The sequence below is a fragment of the Pezoporus wallicus genome, unplaced genomic scaffold, assembly GCF_028554395.1.
Source record: "Pezoporus wallicus isolate ANWC-B61680 ecotype Strahan unplaced genomic scaffold, APGP_CSIRO_Pwel_v1 contig_736, whole genome shotgun sequence".
NCBI lineage: Eukaryota > Metazoa > Chordata > Aves > Psittaciformes > Psittacidae > Pezoporus > Pezoporus wallicus.
In genome coordinates this window covers 4,446,749-4,467,194 of record NW_026639744.1, presented here as the reverse complement: position 1 = coordinate 4,467,194, position 20,446 = coordinate 4,446,749, and the positions used below count along the sequence as shown (strand labels likewise).

At 39.2% G+C, this 20,446-nt stretch overlaps 1 protein-coding gene across 1 annotated transcript in view; it reads left to right on the top strand.

The window, feature by feature from the left end:
• Window positions 1-20,446, top strand: part of PCDH15 (protocadherin related 15) — a 360,972-nt gene that overhangs the window by 113,014 nt on the left and 227,512 nt on the right. The window contains 2 exon segments of the mRNA XM_057415611.1: window positions 3,268-3,378; window positions 8,225-8,395. Coding sequence (XP_057271594.1) covers window positions 3,268-3,378; window positions 8,225-8,395 — 282 coding nt within the window.

Sequence of the window (20,446 nt, the reverse complement as noted above, 5' to 3'; positions counted from 1 at the left end):
GTATGCAACCCAGCAGTACCCTCCTGCCATTCAGTGCCGCAGCTTTGTAATCTCAGTCTGTTAAAGCAACTCTGCAAGGCAAATTGGATTTCACCTGATTTACCCTGAAATCTGAACTTACTAGTGTATGAACATACGCATAACTGCTGCTAAGAACTGACACCTAAGTGTGTAGTGTTGGTGTTCCCTGCGTATTTACTACTTCATTGCCCTCATGAAATAAAGAGAAAATAAATACAATTATGTGGATTTCTTAACCTCTAATAGAATCATAGAATAGTTAGGGTTGGAAAGGGCCTTAAGAAAATCTAGTTCCACCCCCCCTGCCATGGGCAGGGACACCTCACACTAAGCCATCTTACCCAAGGCTTCGTCCAACCTGGCCTTCAACATCTCCAGGGATGGAGCATTCACAACTTCCCTGGGCAACCCATTCCAGTGCCTCACCGCCCTCACAGTAAAGAACTTCCTCCTTATATCCAATCTAAACTTCCCCGTGTAAGTTTTAACCCGTTACCCCTTGTCCTGTCACTACAGTCTCTAATGAAGAGTCTCTCCCCAGCATCCCTATAGCCCCCTTCAGATACTGGAAGGCTGCTCTGAGGTCTCCACACAGCCTTCTCTTCTCCAGGCTGAACAGCCCCAATTTTCTCAGCCTGTCTTCATACGGGAGGTGCTCCAGTCCCCTGATCATCCTCGTGGCCCTCCTCTGGACTTGTTCCAAAGGTTCCATGTCCTTTTTATGTTGAGGACACCAGAACTGCGCACAATACTCCAGGTGAGGTCTCACAAGAGCAGAGTAGAGGGGCAGGATCAGCTCTTTCAACCTACTGGTCACACTCCTTTTGATGCAGCCCACGATACGGTTGGCTTTCTGGGCTGTGAGCACACACTGAAGCTGGCTCATGTTCATTTTCTCATCAACCAACACCCCCAAGTCCTTCTCTGCAGGGCTGCTCTGAATCTCTTCTCTGCCCAACCTTCAGCTGTGCCTGGGATTGCTCTGACCCAAGTGTAGGACCTTGCACTTGGCATGGTCAAACTTCATGAGGTTGGCATCAGCCCACCTCACAAGCATGTCAAGGTCCCTCTGGATGGCATTCCTTCCCTCCAGCATATCAACTGAACCACACAGCTTGGTGTCATCAGCAAACTTGCTGAGGGCGGACTCAATCCCACTGTCCATGTCAGCACCAAAGATACTGAACAAGACCGGTCCCAACACTGATCCCTGAGGGACACCACTCATTACTGGTCTCCAGCTGGACCCTGAGCCATTGACCACAACTCTTTGTGTGCTGCCATCCAGCCAGTTCTTTATCTTTCAAGTGGTCCATCCATCAAATTGATGTCTCTCCAATTTGGAGACAAGGATGTCGTGTGGAACAGTCTCCAATGCTTTGCACAAGTCCAGGTAGATGACATCAACTGCTCTACCCCTGTCCATCAGTTCTGTAGCCCCATCACAGAAGGCCACCCAATTGGTCAGGCAGGATTTCCCCTTAGTGAAGCCATGCTGGCTGTCACCAGGCGCCTTGTTGATTTTCATGTGCCTCAGCATGCCTTCCAGGAGAATCTGCTCCAAGATTTTGCCAGGCACAGAGGTGAGACTGACTGGTCTGTAATTCCTCGGGTCATCCATTTTCCCCTTCTTGAAAATGGGGGTTATATTTCCCTTTTTCCAGTCGTTGGGAACTTCACCTGACTGCCATGATTTCTCAAATATGATGGCCAGCGGCTTTGCAACTTCATTTCCCAGCTCCTTCAGGACCCGCGGATGGATTTCATCAGGTCCCATGGACTTGTGCACGTTCAGGTTTTTACGATGGTCTTGAACCAGATCTTCTACAGTGGGTCCAAGGTCTTCATTCTCAGTCCCTGCGTCTGCCTTCCAAGACTTGGGTGGTGCGGTCAGAGCCTTTGCCAGTGAAGACCGAGGCAAAGAAGTCATTCAGAACCTCAGCCTTCTCAAATCCAGGGTAGCCAGTTCTCCTGATAGCTTCCAGAGGGGGCCTACGTTGTCCTTAGTCTGTTTTTTATTCACTATGTACCTATATAATCCCTCCCTGTTATCCTTAACATCCCTAGCCAAGTTTCATTCTAACTCGGCCTTAACTTTCCTAACCTGGTCCCTAGCTTCACATCCCTGTATTCTTCCCAGTCCACCTGTCCTTGCTTCCACCTTTTATAAGCGTCTTTTTTCCTTCGAAGTTTTCTCAGGAGCGACTTATCCATCCAAGGAGGTCTCCTGGCCCTCCTGCTGCACTTCCTTCTATTTGGGGTGCAACACTCCTGAGCTTGTAGCAGGTGATCCTAATACTTGATATTTTCTACAATAGTGAGAAAAAAGGTAGATGATGGCAAGCCGAACTGTAGAAACTGAAGACCTGAACTCTCAGATGAGAAATGGAGAAAGCTTTTCTGAACACACCAGTGCAAATTCAGCATTGCAAATCTGTTCTTCAGTTTGTGGTTGGAATTAATAATGTATATGCAAAGAATCACAGAGATTTCTATTATGTTACAGATTATTTATTGTTGGGGTGTTGTGGTTTAAGCCCAGTTGGTAACTCAGAACCATGCAGCTGCTCACTTACTTCCCTCTTTCTTCCTCTCCACTCCCAGTGGGATGGGTTAGGAGAATCAAAAGAAAGTAAACCCCACGAGTTGAGATAAGAACAGTCCAATAACTGAAGTATAATACAAAACTGCTAGTACTACTAACAATAATGATATGGGAAATAACAAGGGGAGGGAATACAATTGCTCACCACCCACCAACTGATACCCGACCCAAGCAGGAATCTGGGCCTTCCAAGTAACTCCCCCCAGTTTATGTACTGGGCATGACCTACTGTGGTATGGAATACCCCTTTGGCTAGTTTGGGTCGGGGGTCCTGTCTTTGCTTCCTACCAGCTTCTTGTGCCCCTCCTCACTGGCAGAGCATGAGAGACTGAAAAGTCCTTGATCAGAGTAAGCACTGCTTAGCAACAACTAAAACATTGGTGTGTTATCAGCATTGTTCTCAAATCAAAGCCAAAACACAGCACTGCACCAGCCACCAAGAAGGATTAAAAATAGCTGTTACAGCTGAACCCAGGACTTATGGAGTAAATTGGGTAAGGAGAAAACATAAAAATCTAAAATCTCTAATCTGGAAATACCATTTTGGTATTACATTCAGTCGATCATCTCGTGGCTTATCTGAAACATATTTTAAATTTGAAGCTTGTTTAATTTTACCATACTGTTTTAATTTTTTGCAGACTTCCAACAGGACCTTTGATATTCCTCTCACTTTGTCTGGAGCAGTAGTTCTAAGGGAAAGACTAAATTATGAAGAAAAGACTCGTTACTTAGTCATTGTTCAAGCAAATGTAAGTATAGATCTCTTAATAGCCATTTATGCTGCTGATTTAGGTAGGGTTTTAGTTTGCATATTTAGATTTATGTAAGGAAAGGGAAAGTCTCACTAAAATACCAGGTATGATAATACTCTTCCTTGAAGGTCTTATTTAACATTTACCTAGGTTGTAGGAAGCTTAAGCATTTTCTTACTAGTTAAAGGAAGCTTGCTCAGTGTGTGTAACAAGACAGCCTTTTTGGCAAAAAGAGCAAGTTGCAAATTTGAAGTACAGCCCATGCAGAAAAGTGCATTCTAGTGTCACTAAGTGTTCATTTTCTGACAAATATAGTGATGCTAATTTGATCTTAAGTGAGTTTAATGGGTACAATTTAGTTGTATCCTTGAGGTTTGAAATGGATTTTTCTATAAAGAGGTGATTTTAATTTTGAGTCATATGGCAAGCATATGTGGAGGGCTTTTAGGGCTTTTTTTCTTTTTTTTTTTTTTTAGTGTCTGGCAGTGGATAAGGCATACTGAGAAGAAAACTGATGCATAAACTACATAGAACGTATCTGTCATCAGAGAAATTTTTTGGTGCCCTTGAGGGCAGTGAAAGCTTTTTTCCCTTTTTGTCCTTCTGATAATAGCTGAAATGAAAACTTTTGCTCTTTTGTTTACCTCTGTTGTGATACCATTTGTTTTGTGAGGAAAATTAGAATGCTCTGAAGCAACTTTAGATAGCTTACTCCTGAATTCACGCATTTATATTACTGTCATCTTTCCGACACAGAATTGTAGATAACATTTTACAATCTATTTTGCTAAATATTTTGTGGCATTGTCATTATTCCTCCCAACAGAAGAAGGCTCCAGGGGTGTCTTAGTGCTTTTTACACTTAGGTCTGTCTAAAGATGCTTCCTGGCTGTTAGAACAACTCATTTTTTCCTGGCTAATATAATTTTCTGATCTCTTGAACAGGAATACAGGAAGGTTCAGAACTGATTTGCCTTGTTGTTTTATCAGTAATTTATTCTGCAGATCACCACTGCACATTTACAGCTCTTTTCCTTTGATGTCAGAGCTCAGTGTCATGAGACACTGCACTCCTAGAAAAATAACAGGGCTAGTTGTATAGGTCATGTTTTTCAAGAGCTAGATGTGGTGTGCAGCAGTGTGAACAGCTCACATGAAGAGGGAAGCCTGTCACTCTGCAGGAGCTACTGGGGAAGGCATAGCTTGGAGTGCGTGGTGGCAGTATTATAAAGCAATCTCATTGATTGGTTCATTCCTTTCAATATGTGTCCTTTCACAGTAAATTATCACCTTTGCGGTGCTGGTTTTGGGTCTAGACTTGTGCTAATACATGTTTATGCATAATGGGGCAGTTTGCATGATAGAAATGACTTGCAAGGACATATGTTTTCTCAAATATACCCAAATGAGAACTGAATGTACTAAAATTTACATCACTCACAGATGAGAAACTAGATCTCAAAGAAAGGCACTAATTAAGCTTTATAACTGAGCGTTTTTAGGAGATTTCTATATGCAACTTTTTATTTTTTTTATTTTACAAAATATTGTTGGCAACATTTAATCATTTAAATCTATTGCATGTACTATGCAATCATATTTCTATACCAATGATTACATTAGCAGACATGATTTATTGTTCTTGCATCCTAAAGATACTACATGAAATTAATTACTTTGCATAGAATCATATAATAGTTAGGGTTGGAAAGGACCTTAAGAAAACCTAGTTCCAGCACCCCCTCTGCCATAGGCAGGGACACTTCCCACTAAACCGTGTCACCCAAGGCTCTGTCCAACCTGGCCTTGAATGCCACCAGGGATGGAGCATTCACAACTTCCCTGGGCAACCCATTCCAGTGCCTCACCAGCCTTGCAGTAAAGAACTTCCTCCTTATATCCAACCAAAACTTCCCCTGTGTAAGTTTTAACCCGTTACCCCTTGTCCTATCACTACAGTTAATAATGAAGAGTCCATCCCCAGCATCCTTGTAGTCCCCCTTCAGATACTGGAAGGCTGCTATGAGGTCTCCACGCAGCCTTCTCTTCTCCAGGCTGAACAGCCCCAACTTTCTCAGCCTATCTTCACACGGGAGGTGCTCCAGTCCCCTGATCATCCTTGTGGCCCTCCTCTGGACTTGTTCCAACGGTTCCATGTCCTTTTTATGTTGAGGACACCAGAACTGCGCACAATACTCCAGGTGAGGTCTCACAAGAGCAGAGTAGAGGGGCAGGATCAGCTCCTTCAACCTGCTGGTCACACTCCTTTTGATGCAGCGCAGGATATGGTTGGCTTTCTGGTCTGTGAGCACACACTGAAGCCAGCTCATGTTCATTTTCTCATCAACCAACACCCCCAAGTCCTTCTCCACAGGGCTGCTCTGAATCTCTTCTCTGCCCAGCCTGTAGCTGTGCCTGGGATTGCTTCGACCCAAGTGTAGGACCTTGCACTTGGCATGGTCAAACCTCATGAGATTGGCCTCAGCCCACCTCACAAGCGTGTCAAGGTCCCTCTGGATGGCATTCCTTCCCTCCAGCATATCAACCAAACCACACAGCTTGGTGTCATTGGCAAACTTGCTGAGGGCGCACTCAATCCCAGTGTCCATGTCAGCAACAAAGATGTTGAACAAGACCGGTCCCAACACCGATCCCTGAGGGACACCACTCGTTACTGGTCTCCAGCTGGACATTGAGCCATTGACCACAACTCTTTATGTGTGGTCATCCAGCCAGTTCTTTATCCACCGAGCAGTCCATCCATCAAATTGATGTCTCTCCAGTTTAGAGACGAGGGTGTCGTGTGGGACACGTAGTGTCGAACGCTTCACAGAAGTCCAGGTAGATGACATCAACTGCTCTACCCCTGTCCATCAGTTCTGTAGCCCCAACATAGAAGGCCACCCAATTGGTCATTCGGGATTTCCCCTTAGTGTAGCCATGCTGGCTGTCACCAAGCATCTTGTTGTTTTTCATGTGCCTTAGCAAGCCATCCAGGAGAATTTGCTCCAAGATTTTGCCAGGCACAGAGGTGAGACTGTATCTTCTTTGAGTCAGTATTTCTCAAAGACACATTAGGGGAATGGGAAAAAGTTCAGTTGATGATGAAGGCTTCTCCTTGCAGGTGGTATTATTTTTCATGATTGACCATGAAGAAAGCTGAATTGAGGTATTCCCATATTTAGAAACTGTAAATGTGGGACTGTTTCAAGAACTGACTGGACTGCAAAAGAGGAAAAAAACATGTATCGGGTCTGATTTAGAGCAATGACCTGTTCCTCTTACACAGATGACAATATTAAAAAGCATAAATACTTAAAAAAGGTGGTTGGGGTTTTTTTGTGTTTTTTTTTGTTGTTTGTTTGTTTTTAAGAAAAGCCATCACAACAGTTCTTCTGTGGAAATGTAAATATTTTGGACTGTTTTTAAGAGACCTTTGGGTAGTCATGCTGTTTTTTCACTATGATAACAGAAGAAAGAAAAGGTGAACTGTTGCTAGTGTGTACATTATTCAGTGTATAAAATAATCCAGGTAGCTCCTACAATTCAGAAAAGTGTAGCTTTATTCTGTACCATTTGTAAAGAAAAGAAGAGACAGTAAACAAGTTGTAATACTCAATGGTGTCTTGTGTACCCAAAGATTTTAAAACAATCAAACAAAAAGTAACAAACAAAAAGAAACCAGACAGACAATGATAGATAGAAAGGAGCCTGTCATGAAGCATGAAGACTTTCTGGATGCAGCATTGTAGATGCTTTACTGTGGACAGAAGTGTTCTTCATCCTTTTAAAAGATGAACAGTATAACTCATTCTCTAGACTAATCAAATGTCCTCTTGGAGTACAGATCTTAGATCAACCTTATTGCTGTCCCCTGGCTGTTTTTTTTGGGGGGGAGGGGGAGAAGGCAGGTGATAAATCTTTCTTAAGTTGTGGTGTGCAGAGGTGAATTGAGCATTACAGTTTGGGACCTCTCCACTGCCAATAAGAAAAGAAGTAGTTACTGATTATGCTTTTCATTTCTGTAAGTTAAGACATTAAGATGGGGACTTTTCAGCTTCTCCTACTGCCATGTCAGTGAGGAGGCTGGGGGCTGCAAAAAAAACTGTCACGGGACACAGCCAAGACAACTGACCCAAACTGGCTGAAGGGATATTTCATACTGTATAATGTCATCCTGAACAATAAAACTAGGGGGAGTTTGGCAGGGGCACAGCAGCCTGCTGCTCAGGGACTGGCTGGGCACTGGTGAGTGTGTGGTGAGCAATTGCATTGTGCATCACTTGTTTTGTATATTTTTTAATCGTTACTATTTTCCCTTTCTTTTCTGTTCTATTAAACTGTCCTTAACACATTATTTTTACCTTTTTTCCAGTTCTCTTCCTAATCACACTAGGTGTGGGGGATGTGTGTGTGTGTGTGTGACCAAAGAGCTGTGCGATATGTAGCTGCCTCCCAGGTTGAACCACAACAAATTCAGATTATAAGTAAAGCATGAGGGACTTTTTATCTTAAACAGATTTTTTTTATAGAATTTTTATAGAATTAACAAGACATGTATCTTCATTTCACACGTTTTCTGAGAATTAATTTATTAAAACTTCATTTTTTTCTAAGTGATAGATGTCTCAGAATATTTCTTAATTCAAGAGATAAACTTTTACCTCAATTTTATTCCTCAGCCTTTAAGGCCATAGCTCTGAGGCTGAAGTTTTTATAATTACCCATTTCCCAGAATGTGGATAATTATGATGCTTATATGTTCTGCCCTTAACTTTATAAACTTTTTTGTAGATTCTCTGATTTAGAAAGTCTCGCCAAATATAACTGATTTGCTCCATAGGACCGAGCCCAAAATCTTCATGAAAGAAGGACAAGTACAACCACCCTGACAGTAGATGTGCTTGATGGGGATGACTTGGGCCCAATGTTTCTTCCTTGTGTCTTGGTGAACAATACTCGTGACTGTAGACCTCTCACCTATCAAGCGAGCTTGCCAGAACTGACTGATCCTGTAAGTCCTCTTGATTTTTTGCAAGTTTTATATGTTTGGTTTGCAAGCAACTGTCTTTTTTTTTTTTTTCCTGTGGATGCGGTTGAGAACTGTAACTAGAAAGGTCATGTATTATTTATGCCATGTTTTATATGCTAAATAAAAGAAAACCAAGATACATGTAGGAATTGGTGTTGAAATTCTAGCTTTGATAAAATGGCAAACTGCTTGTTCACTACAATGGCTGAGTCTTGCTATAATTTGATAACTTTGGAATTGCTTTTCCTGATCAGACCACATTTTCCTCTCAAAATATACTCAAGAACCCTTTTGAGAAAGGACTTGACATGTTATTCCATTCCAGATTGTATAAACCTTAGGAGAAAAGTGGTTTTTTTTTGGAAGAGGAAGCATTAGCTACTCCCTGAAAAAATTATTTGTTACTATTATTGCATTTCAGTCAAGAGGCACTAAAAAGCAATGTGTGTTTATCCCATGCAGATGCTTGCACAAAGTGTGTTGGTTAATATATCAGTTAAAATAGGGACAAAGATCAGTATAAGGCCCATTTCATGCTGAAACATACACAGTGGCTCGCAAAAGGAGGAGGTGAGAGCTTTATCATTTCTTGGTGAAAAATGGTGTCAGTTTCTCTTCCTTACAGGAGAGCTGCTTCTTGGTATAATAGGGAGGTGCATCTCTGTGGTGGGTGAAACCGAAATAATAATTTCTTAATTGATATTGATATATGACTTTATATATCAATATATATTTGAGAATATAAAAAGGAAGAACCAATTGAATCACTTGGTATTACCCCACCTCGTTAGCATTGACATTAAGAGAATATTAAGATAAGGTTATGCATTGACATTAAGAGCATGACTTCTATTGTTTATTGCAAGACATGTTCTCTGTCCTGCTTCCTCTGACCAGGAGATGCAGAAGGTTGAGGCTGTGTGTTCTGAGAGAGAACTGTAAGTTCTCTGTCTTATTTGTCTTGCCATCCTGTGACTTGCAGTATTTTCCCATCCCACATATTGTGTTTTCCTTTGTTGCTCAGTGGTGCTGCTGCAAATATGCTTGAGCTGAGTCACCAAGCACTGCCATCACCCTGCTTGGTTGACTCAGATGATGCTTTTAGTGAGTTTCAAAATCTCTCACAGTGCTTTATCCATTTTAGGTCTAGTGGAAATTGTTTCTAATATACATCAGTTGATTGATTCGTCCTGCAGAGGTCTGGTTTAATAACCAATGAAATCTCAAAGAGGTGAAACAGGCCTTATTTTAATTAAGATAAGTGTATCGCATGTATTCTGGGTAAGGGAGAGCTAGAACAAATTTTAGGGAGGTGGTGTAAGTCCATCTGGACCCCTTGGCAAACTTCTGGCAGAAGATTGGGTCTTACATATACCTTCAAAGGAGATTCTGTCTGCTGGAGAATGCAGCCTGATGACTGCAGTTGTGTCAAGACTGGAGACTTGATATTCAGCCTGTAAGGGAAGCAAATTGGTTGTGAAAGGAAAGGGAAGAGCTGTTCCATATTTAACCTTGCCATACTGTTTTACACTTTTTTTTTTTTTTTTTTATTTTTATCATTTTCCCCTCTTCCCCTTCCTTCTACACCTTGATATTTGATAACCCTTTGTAACCCTGTTGTCTGTTTTGGACTTCAAATAAATCCTTTTACTTAAAATTCTACATTAATTTTGTTTGAGCCTAGTGTCATTTGAAGGAGTCTGGGCAACCAGAAGTTACTTTCCGAGTGTGCAACATTGTTAGGGTTACTAGGGCGCCCAAACTATGCAGGGTAGTAGAGCATGACCCGATTTTATCTGCGCAGATCTGATACAGTTCCCAATACACAGGCAGGTGAGCCAGAAATTATTAATAACCAGTGTTTCATCATTACCTTGTTTTTTATTTGGTTATCTCTAATATATAATGAAAATAATTCAATTTTCCTGATAGAGCTCTCAGAGATTAAAAGAAGCTGGCTCTGTCTCCACTCCTGCCTTAGTTCGTTGCACTGAAAGAGAAAGCAGTGTCTGCCAAAGAAGGTGTCTAGGGTGGGAAAAATCTAACTGTGATTTAGGTGCTGAGTTGCAAAATGTATTCATTTAACTTCATAATCTGCAATCTGTTCAGGTGTCAGGGGCTTTTGTTTGCTTTTTGTCTGTTTTGCATCAAACTGCACCTTAAGAAATCTGATCTAGGAAATGAGAAACTGGTTCTGTTGATAAACTGCCAGCTATTTGCTGTTTATCTGTTTGTAGCACTGTAGCAGTTTTGATAAAGGTAAGTGGAAGAAGGATGTTTGAACTCAAAGTTTTACCTTGGTATCTCAAATAATTTACTTGACTTCTAAATGGTAATTCCTTTAGAAGATATGGATGGTACCTAAAAAGATTGAGCTAGTAAATTTATGTGTTACATTTCTTTCTGCAAACAGTACAGTGATAAAGTGCAGAGAAGCCTGAGCTGTCTGGAATAGCCAGGGGCTAGCAGTGGACTCGTGTGATATGCTAACCTGTCAGAGCAGCCTGGGCAGAGAACCTCACTCAGAGATACGTTGAAGACTTTTGCATGATGTGAAACCATTGGATTGCACCACATAGACAAGACCCATCTGAGTCTGTAAAGCTGTAAGACTTAAAGTACAATCTCAAATTATTTAGAAGCTCACAGTAACCAATATACTCCTCAGAATGATTTATTTGAAGTTACTTGACCTAGTTAGTTGATTTTTTTTTAAAGATCAAAATTTACTATGCTATAGGTGTTGAACTTCCAGTGTGTGTGTAGCAAGTACAACAGAATGCTCTTGGCTGGTTTTGATGGGTTTCTTTGATTTGTTTGTTGGGGGGGGGGGTTGGTTTTGTGTTTTGTTTTGTTTTTTTTTATGATAGCCACTGTAGGTTAAGGTGCTATTTTTAGTCCAACATTTATTTTTATTTGCTTTTTCAATTTTCAGTGAATATGAGAAGGAATATTAATGAATATAGGACAAAGTTGAAGTATCAGTTATTTGGAAGCAGTGGCTTGAAAAAGAAGTTATTTTACAGGGCAAAACATATACTCTGCTGACCCTTAAAGCAAAGCATTTAATGTAACTGGCAAGTATAATATTTTTGTTTCTTCTTGCACAATTAGCTGGCCATGAATTTACTCAGGTAAAAATTGTATTTCTTTTCCAAACTTCTTTCTTCACTTAAATGCACTAAGGCAGTTGGATACTTTGGGAATGAAGAACCTCTATGGCGTGTGTTTTGTTTACAGTCTTTGAAGGGCAGAGATTGGAGAGGCCATTGAAATTAATGGATCTCTTTGTTACCAGAGAAGCAATTTATTTTCCTGAAGAACAATATCAGGGTTTATACTATGCCTTCTGAGAGTTGTTTTGACTCATAGCAGTATTTGTAATATTAAATAAGCTCCAGGCTGGGCAGTGTTGTATAATTGCAGTTTATACACTTCTGAAAGCCTGTTTTGTATTTCTGCCATTCGCACAAACAGTGTAATTTCCCCCAAAACTGCAGATCTTCCAAGCGGAGCTGAAGGTTATCTGATAGTCCTCTCTGGGTGTGCATATAGACTGAAATGATGTGATAGTACCTTCTCAGTTAGCTAGGTGCTGCCTGCAGCTGACTGAGCTTTTCCCCAGGATGTGACATTCTTCATTGGTGATTGCCTGGTTTCACGAGTGTCAGTTTTGCAGTGTCACCAATGACCTGCTGTAATTAATTGCTATGATGGCATTATTAGTTCTGGGAGCACAGCTAAGATCATAGAAACATCAATGTCTCTGATATCAAATGCTTGTGAGTGCTCTTGCAACTTAGTAGAAGACACAGAAAATCAAAGTTCAGAGTAAACAAACTTTGGGTGTTTTTGTAGCACATTAGCTCTTCTGAATGCTTAATCCTGAATGCTGAATCCTGGGGACTGACCCTTTATGGTACCTTTTGGGCGCCATTACCTGTTGCAGAAGGGAGACTGTGAGATGTAGATTAATGGGTTATTCTCTGTGTGTGAGAAATGGAAATGGTGTAGGAGGGAACCAGCAGCACAGGAAACACTAGTTTTATTGTGATGGAGAGTTAAAAAGGAATTCGGTGGAGGACAGAAGTAATTTGATCAGTGGGTGGGGCCGGTGTTGGAAACACAGGATACTTCATTAGTAACTAGGTTTTATCAGCTCTATACAAGTCAGTTCTGTGTTTATTTATAGCTAATCAACATTGCAGAGGATGTGCTGTTTTTTACCTCTGGGCTTGAGGATTACAAGCACTAAACAATTCTTTCTGACATAATTTCATTGTACCTCCATGCTATCTGACAGTACAGATCCCAATTCCTTCCAAACATAAATCCTAGTAGAAATTTTCTCATAGGTAAATGTTAATATAAAACTTGCTGCAAAGTAAGTAAAATCTGAAACTTCTGGAAACAGCATCTCCTAATCTTAGCTATAATAGCACGTATTGGTCAAGGATAGTAATCAAAATGTTCTGGGATTTCTTTTAGTGTTTTTTATGTATGCTGTGGGAAATACATATCCACAAAAAACACTTTATCCAGGCATCTACCGTGCAAGTTAAAACCAAATAACCTTTCCTGAGGTTTGAGAGAAACTTGCCAAGTGTCCATACAGATACTTTTACAGGTGCTAAGTAAGATTTTTGTGGCATTTTTGTGATTAAATCAACTTCAGTGAAACCTTCCAACATATGAGGAAGCTGCCTCGTTTACCTGGGGGAAGAGCAAAATCTCATAGAATAGCAGAAATACTTATCTCTGATGAAAGTGGTTTCTTTCTTGCTTTTTCTTGTAAGCATGACTGCTTGAAGTCAAATGTGCATGGTGGTGAATTAACCACTACTAACAGTCAAGCTGGTTAGATATGATACATTTAAAACTGAAGATATTCATGGGCAATTTAGGAAGTTGTTAGTTTCTGAAACAGTTGTATCTCAAGATGTCCTTTCTTTGCTTCATTTTTATTAAGATTTGGAATCTTCTACTGGAGCCTTTGGTTACTCTGTCTAGTATAGTCTTATGAGTGCTGCCTGTGATTTAGTTGCATCAAACATCAGGAAATTACTTGAGATTTAATTTGTTTCTAATTATTCCTTTCTTAGCAAATAGGTGCTGTCCAATTTTGGAGACTGATGCTAAATGCTCTTGTAGGGGATGGTATTTATGCTTCATCCTGGAATTAGACCATGATTGAGCACAATTATATCAGCTGGCATAATTGAATGCTTAAAGTGTGGCTTGGGTTTGTGGCTTCCTGAGAAAACAGAGCTTTCATCATTAGGAGAACTACGTGCTTCTCTTTATACAAATATTTTCAGTAGGGAAAGAAGTGACTGCATTTTGACTAGGCAGAGTCTAGCTCTGCAATGGTACCTGACATTGAGACTCATGTTGAAATTGAAGGTGTGCTGGCACACTGTAGGAAAGTAGGCTGGCTGTTTATAGGGATACTTCTTGATGCCTAACCCAGTACATTTGTTCTGTGTCTCTCTCTTGTGTAGATGTTTTTGTTGTTCCCCCCCCCCATCTGTTTCTTTATCCCTTCCTATATAAGAAACTGATCTTAGTGTTGATTTCAGATATGTGTTTCTCAGGAATAAATACAAGGGAATGCAACAAATTCCTTATTAACCATGCTGTGTTTATCTTTGACTTTTAACTACATTTCTGTTGCCTGAGGACCCCTCTTACATTTACCAATGATAAACCCATGTGTTCTTTCTATCACGTGGTTTCAGGACTTAAGTATGCTTTGGTTTTAAATAAATGTTTAGTTGAGAAGATCAACAGCTATTATTTCAGAGTTTCTATACTGTCAATAAATAGATGATTAAGGGTAAAAGCTTTTATTTTGTTTATTATTTCTGTAGCCATTCTCTAATGAAAGTAGTAGCTCCAGAACACAGAAAATCAGGCCTCTCGTACATTTTAGTCTAGGCTGTTAACTCTTTTGGTTTTAAGTGTAGACATATGTTGTCCAGCTTTCTATATGAACTCATATTTAATGCCATAATTAATTTGCGCTTTCTTTACAAATACTACTGTATCTGAGAAAATGTTAGACAAAATAGTACTTGCAAAGTGTTATTTGCTACTAAAAGGTTTATGTACTTTTTTATCTGTGTATTGTGTCTTAAAATATTTACTTAGAAGCTTAGCAATTGGGTTTAATTTAACTAAATCTTTGGTGAAAGATAGCATGTGCTGTCAACTGTTGGGCTGTAAGATGAATGAGTTCCTGTGCATTTACTAGCCATAAACTGTTTGGTAGACAGGGCAATGTTGCCATTTCAGCCATACTACAAAAACTAACCAGAGAAGTGCTTTAAAAATCCTGGCTGTATCTATACATTCTTGGGTTGTTGCTTGTTCAGTAACTTAGAAGTGAGTCTCTCTAATATCTGAGGCTTTGAATACTCCTTTTGCCACTGGCCAAAAGATGAGCGAACTGACCCATTTTCAGGTATTAATTTTTCATTAGCAATTTAGGTAAAACCTGAAACTGAGATTAGGAAAGGGAAAATGAAGATTGATTTTCATGATATGTATGCAGTTGTGTCAATATATTTTCTATTTAAAAAGCTGAATTGTTGTGGCCAAGTTATTTGCAGTATAGCTGAGAAGCAGTCAGCAATTTTTCTAACTAAATTTAAGCATAGATGCATGATGAACTTATAGACAATCTTGAATTGCTTTGGAAGTCAGAAAACAATTCAAAAGTGATGAAAAAAATCCCTTCTTGGATTCAGTTCCCTCATTAAAGTTTAAGGATAAACTCATTGGTTGGTTGTTTTGGGGGTTTGTTGGGGTTTTTTGTTTTTTGTTTTTTTTTCGGGGGGAGGGGTGTACCTTTTTTCTCTTTAGCTGGAGCCATACAGAGGTCATCAAATTGATACTAAGTTCAATGTTAAACAAGCAATATCATTCACAGTAGATTTAGTAGTGTAGGCTTTTTCATAACTTGACTTGGTGATTTTGAATTAACTGTATGGAAATGACTCTTCCAGCAAAGTCAAATGGGCTGCTTTGATAAGCTATTGATTATCCACTAGTGCATGATAAGGAGTCATAAAAGGTGTTTTAAGGCTTTTGTTATGACTTTCCCTATCTTTTCCATTTTTGTGATTGATTGGCTGTCTTCCATATGCAGTGTCTTGATAAGCAGAACCTTTCTTTAAAAAAGAAATCTCACTGAAGCATGTACTGAAGCATGAAAAGGTTAAAATTACAAAGATACGATGTTTCAGGTAATTAATTTTTATGTATTTGGGAGTGTACCAAGACAGTATGGCTAACTAAAAATAATTATCAGTAAATTCTCAGTAATTTTAGTATGTATACATGAACCTAAGAATTGTTTTTATGTAATCTTTTAGCAGGCAAGCAAGCACTTCACTTGCTTGATGTATTGAATGGGCAGGACAGTCACTGTTTAATATCTAAGATTAACTTGTGATTTTAAATATAGCTGTATTTCAAGTAAAGGAGAAGTTGACTGCTTTTCAGTTCAAGAACAAACAAAACTGTGCTTTTCAGTTATGAAATGTAATGAATATTTGTAGAAACCAGATGTTTCAATTATTGAAAACATTCTTTCTGGTTGAGAAAATTATAGCAAGGCTGCAGAAGAAGTGAATATAGTCTGAGAGTTACCTTCTTGCTGGTTATTTTAGCCAGATTGTGTTTCAGAAACAGAGATTGTGTCTCTGGGTAGGAATCAAGTCAATAAAGTCACAGTTTGCTTTGAGTACAGGAAACTTGATTTAAGTGTGGGATTGCTCTAGTGGAGAACTTGTCTTGTGGATTTGGTACATAGCACAAAAGGCAGGGAGAATAGTGGATTTTCTTGAAAGACAGAACAGGAAGACACATAGACATTTTTAATAACGTGAAAATAATTGATTGAGCATAATTTATATGCTTTAGAGTCTCACTAATACTAATCTTTCTTAAAATGGAGAAAGGGAGGTTTTAAGGGAAAAGGGATCAAACTTGACTGAAAACTAAAAAGTTTTGGACAATATATACTCAAAAAATGAACTAAAGAAAAATATAATTGTCAATCATCTTTGAAGGTTGTGTTTGGGTTGAGAGAAACAGATTTGGTTTATTGCTAGAACTTGGTTGTCAAGTGGCCCATGATACAGAGTGGCTATGTGGCTCCCTTGCTTGCACAAGAGGAACAAGGACACTGGTAGCTCACCAGAGACCCAGTCTAGCTGCATATTTGGCTGATGGTGACATTTTCTATGTATTTATCAAGTTGTAAATTGAAATTTTAGAGACTTCATATCAGATCTGATTCCTTTAATTATCAAGAGTGAAGGGGGAATAAACTGGTAAAAATGGCTGATTTTATCATTTACACAATTTTCTTTTTTTTTTTTTTTCTCCAAAAACTGAAATGTTCCATTAATTGCTTGATATTTATCATCACGGTTAGTAACTTATTGGGACTGCTAATAGGAAAATACTGAATTCTTATAGCTTTGTCAGAAGCTAAGAAGAAAAAGGGTCCTAATTTTGCTTGGAAGAAGTAACTGGAGCTGTAATTAGAAGTCATTTGCTTTCAGAAATGAAGACAATCTGCTTTGATTCAAAATTTAGTCTGTCACATCAGCCACATAAGTCAAATGCATAAAATGATCGACACAGGTCTCCAGGATGCCTGTTTGGGTTTGATCTGTGCAGTAGTACAGGTTCACTAGCATAAACACACCTTCTTGTTGTGTGGCAGAACTGATGCCAAAAATCTTTTGAATTAATGAAATGCAAAAAGTGCCAAACACCTTGTTGAAGTGATCTTGCTGCTTCATCCTATTGTATTCTTTCTTCATTCTCTGGTTTTCACTTTAAAGTTAGTTTAAAAGAACAACAGCAGCAAAACCCCACCTGCCTCAGAGCAAAGATTTATTCATGATGCGTGAGATCACAAAGCTTACAAAAATAATTACAGGAGGACAGTAGGAAAGTATGATTCATCACTTTTACAAGGTATTTCACAACCAGGGATTTGAAACTGTCTTGCTTTCCATAAGGCCATTAAGGAATTTTGGATATGAAGTGATAGAGCCTTTCACTCCTGAAAAACTAGAAATTCAGGAGAGGAAAGAATGCCTGAGAAAGTACCATCTCTGTCTCATTCTGAGCTCTGGTCTGCATCTTGAACATGCAATCAACTACTTATGTGATTTAATTGCTATCTTGGATATTTGCCACAACAAAAAAGTCACTTTCAGAATATGCTCTTCTTTTTCTGTTTCATAGAACTGTGTTTGTTACATCCTGAAGTGGAGCTATTGTCAAAGAGAAATCATATGTATTAATTTATTTGATCCTTAAATGTCATTTAGAAACATCTAAAGGTTTTAAATGTTAACATTTAGACAAAATACTTTTGCAGCGATTCTGTATCAATGAACTTCATTTCAGAAGAATTCTCATCCATGTTGTAACACGGATCCTTATAGAGATAATTATAATTTCAATAACTAGGCTATCCCATTAAACTATAAACTAGCTGTTCACTAAGGGTCACAAATAAAGATTTCTCTTTTCAGCTTGTTGTCAAAATGCAAAGGGTGCAGATTATAATAGCTCTTCAATTAATCAAATAGTGATTCATGTGCAGGTACACTTGCAAGTGTAGTAGAAGGAGTCTATTCTTTGAGGCAGAAGTGTTAACCTTTGGAGTCACTCTGAGTGCTGCTTCTCTTTTCATGGTATGGCTCTTGATTAGTAATGTAGCTGTAGCAACTCAGAGTTCACCTTGGACTGCTTTATCTGTTTTTTTTTTCAGTTGTCACTGGTCTTCTAAGGATAACTTAAGAGTCCCCTTGGTCCACTGCACTCTATGATACAGATGTGCTCTCATTCCACTTTTTGTTCTTGTGTCCCCAACGCAGTGTTTGCCCTTAGGGGGTCAGCAGCCCTCCCAGCTGTGCCATCGATCATGATGGAGCAGCCACAGTGGGGCTGCTTCATAACATCAGGGCAGGAGCCACCAAAGGAGCCCAGCAGCTTAGGGTTTTTTTCCCATTGTCCTGACCCCCATCTAAAATGTGAAGAAGCCAGAAAGAATTCCTTGTGCCATGCTAAATAGCATTTCCCTGCTTCCAGCTGTGGGCTGCACAAGGCAGTGTAGAGTAGGGAAGGGGCAGCTCACCATCGCCATTACCAGTACAGTTATGTTTGTCTCTGTGCTATTGATCACATTTCTGTAGAAAACTTTGCTTAAAATCCTAGCAGTCTTTCCTCTAGAGCATAAGAAAATTCATGGTGAACTGCAATGACTTCTTCTGAAAAAAGAAAATGTGCTTAGTTTGCATTTGACTCTGCATCAATACCTCTGTCAAGTACAGCAGTGCTGAAGTTTAAAGCAGCTCATATTTCTAGACAGGTAGCAATTAGCTTTGTAAACAGTTCCTGCTTTTTGCTCTGGAAGAGTGTTGGGATTTGTTAAGAAAAGCATCTAAACACAAAATTTCACTATATCGTAAAAAGATGTGAGGATGAGTTTATACATGAAGTATGTGAGCATTGCAGGTTGTATGTGTATGTGTACACATATATCTCTACACAAATGCACAAACCTGTTGAAAATGCACCTAGTAAAACTATTTTTCCCCCTATAACCTTCACTTACATTAATGCCACTGTTAATGTAACCATTAAAGCAGAGTAATAAAGTGGTTATGATAACAGTGATATAGAACTTGTAGCTGGCTCTGAGCACAAAATCTCTGCCTAAAATTATCTCTTGACAGGAGACTAATGAGAAAGGGACAGTTTGGAGAAAATCAGGTGTGAGGTAGTTACAGCTGATGTTCCCATGCCTAAACTAGAGAAGTACCCATATAGTTGCAAGCAAAACCAAAAAACCTTAAAAATCTGTAAAGAACATATAAATATTTCTTCTCAAAGCTGACAGTGGTGGACCATAGGGGTGTTGTGCTAACCACAAATGTTCAATTCTTGTATCAGCCTGATGAATGGAAATGCTGCTTGGCTGCAGATTCAATAATACCAAAATTTCCTCTCCTTTGAGACTTTTGAACTTGTTTGTCCCTCTAGGCGAGAACTTGGCTCTACCAAAGCGCAGTTCAAAGAAGTAGGCATGTTTGTCTTGAGTTTTGCAACTTGCATTTCTACAACCATTTTCTTGCCTCATTCTGAATCCTGAACAGATAAGAAACCTACTATCAAGAATTTTAAGGATAATCAAGGAAAAACACTTCATAGTTTGCATGGAAAAAAGGGAAATGTCAAAAAAGAAATGTTTTTGTTCTTTAATCACAGTCATCACATTGGAACAAATAGAACCTCCAGATTGAATTCTTGCTTTTTGTTGAATTGCAAAACAGGTTATGCCTGCATGCCGAGGCAGGAGGCCCATTGCATAATGCATTTCATTTAGTCTCCAGCACAGTTACTCTGTTGGAGACATTTCTTATAAAGCATGTCAGATACAGAAAAAGCGATTTAGTAAGCACTGTGATCAGATCCCGATGATATTTAGTTCTTTTTTGGACCTGCTGTTCATGGACTACATCATTGATAAAAATAGTCTCTATTTTCCTCTGTTCTCTGAGTCATTATGCTATCTTGATGCTCTTTCAAAATATTTTTCCTCCTCAAATCTGGCTTGTTTTTACAAATAAATGAAAGTAATTGTGTGTTTTGACAGCTTACTCTGTTAATAACATGATCTGTCAGGATATTCCAATTTTACAGTTTTCATTTTAGTAAACTGCATAAACATTGAACACAACATAAAACTAAGAACACAGAAACCATGGACTGTATTGAACAACAAAGGTGCTAAAAGCTATTTGACAAGTACAGTGCTGAATTTAGAAAGTAGGTCCCTTTTTAGTAATCAATCTCATGTCTTAGTTTTCCCCATCAGTTAGTAAAACATTTTTATACCCCCAGAGAAGATGTGGGAGGTTAGTTCACACACACCAACTGCATAAATTTTCCACTGTTGTTTTTTATCAGCTTTCAGAAAGGAAGGTGAACTTAAAGATAAAT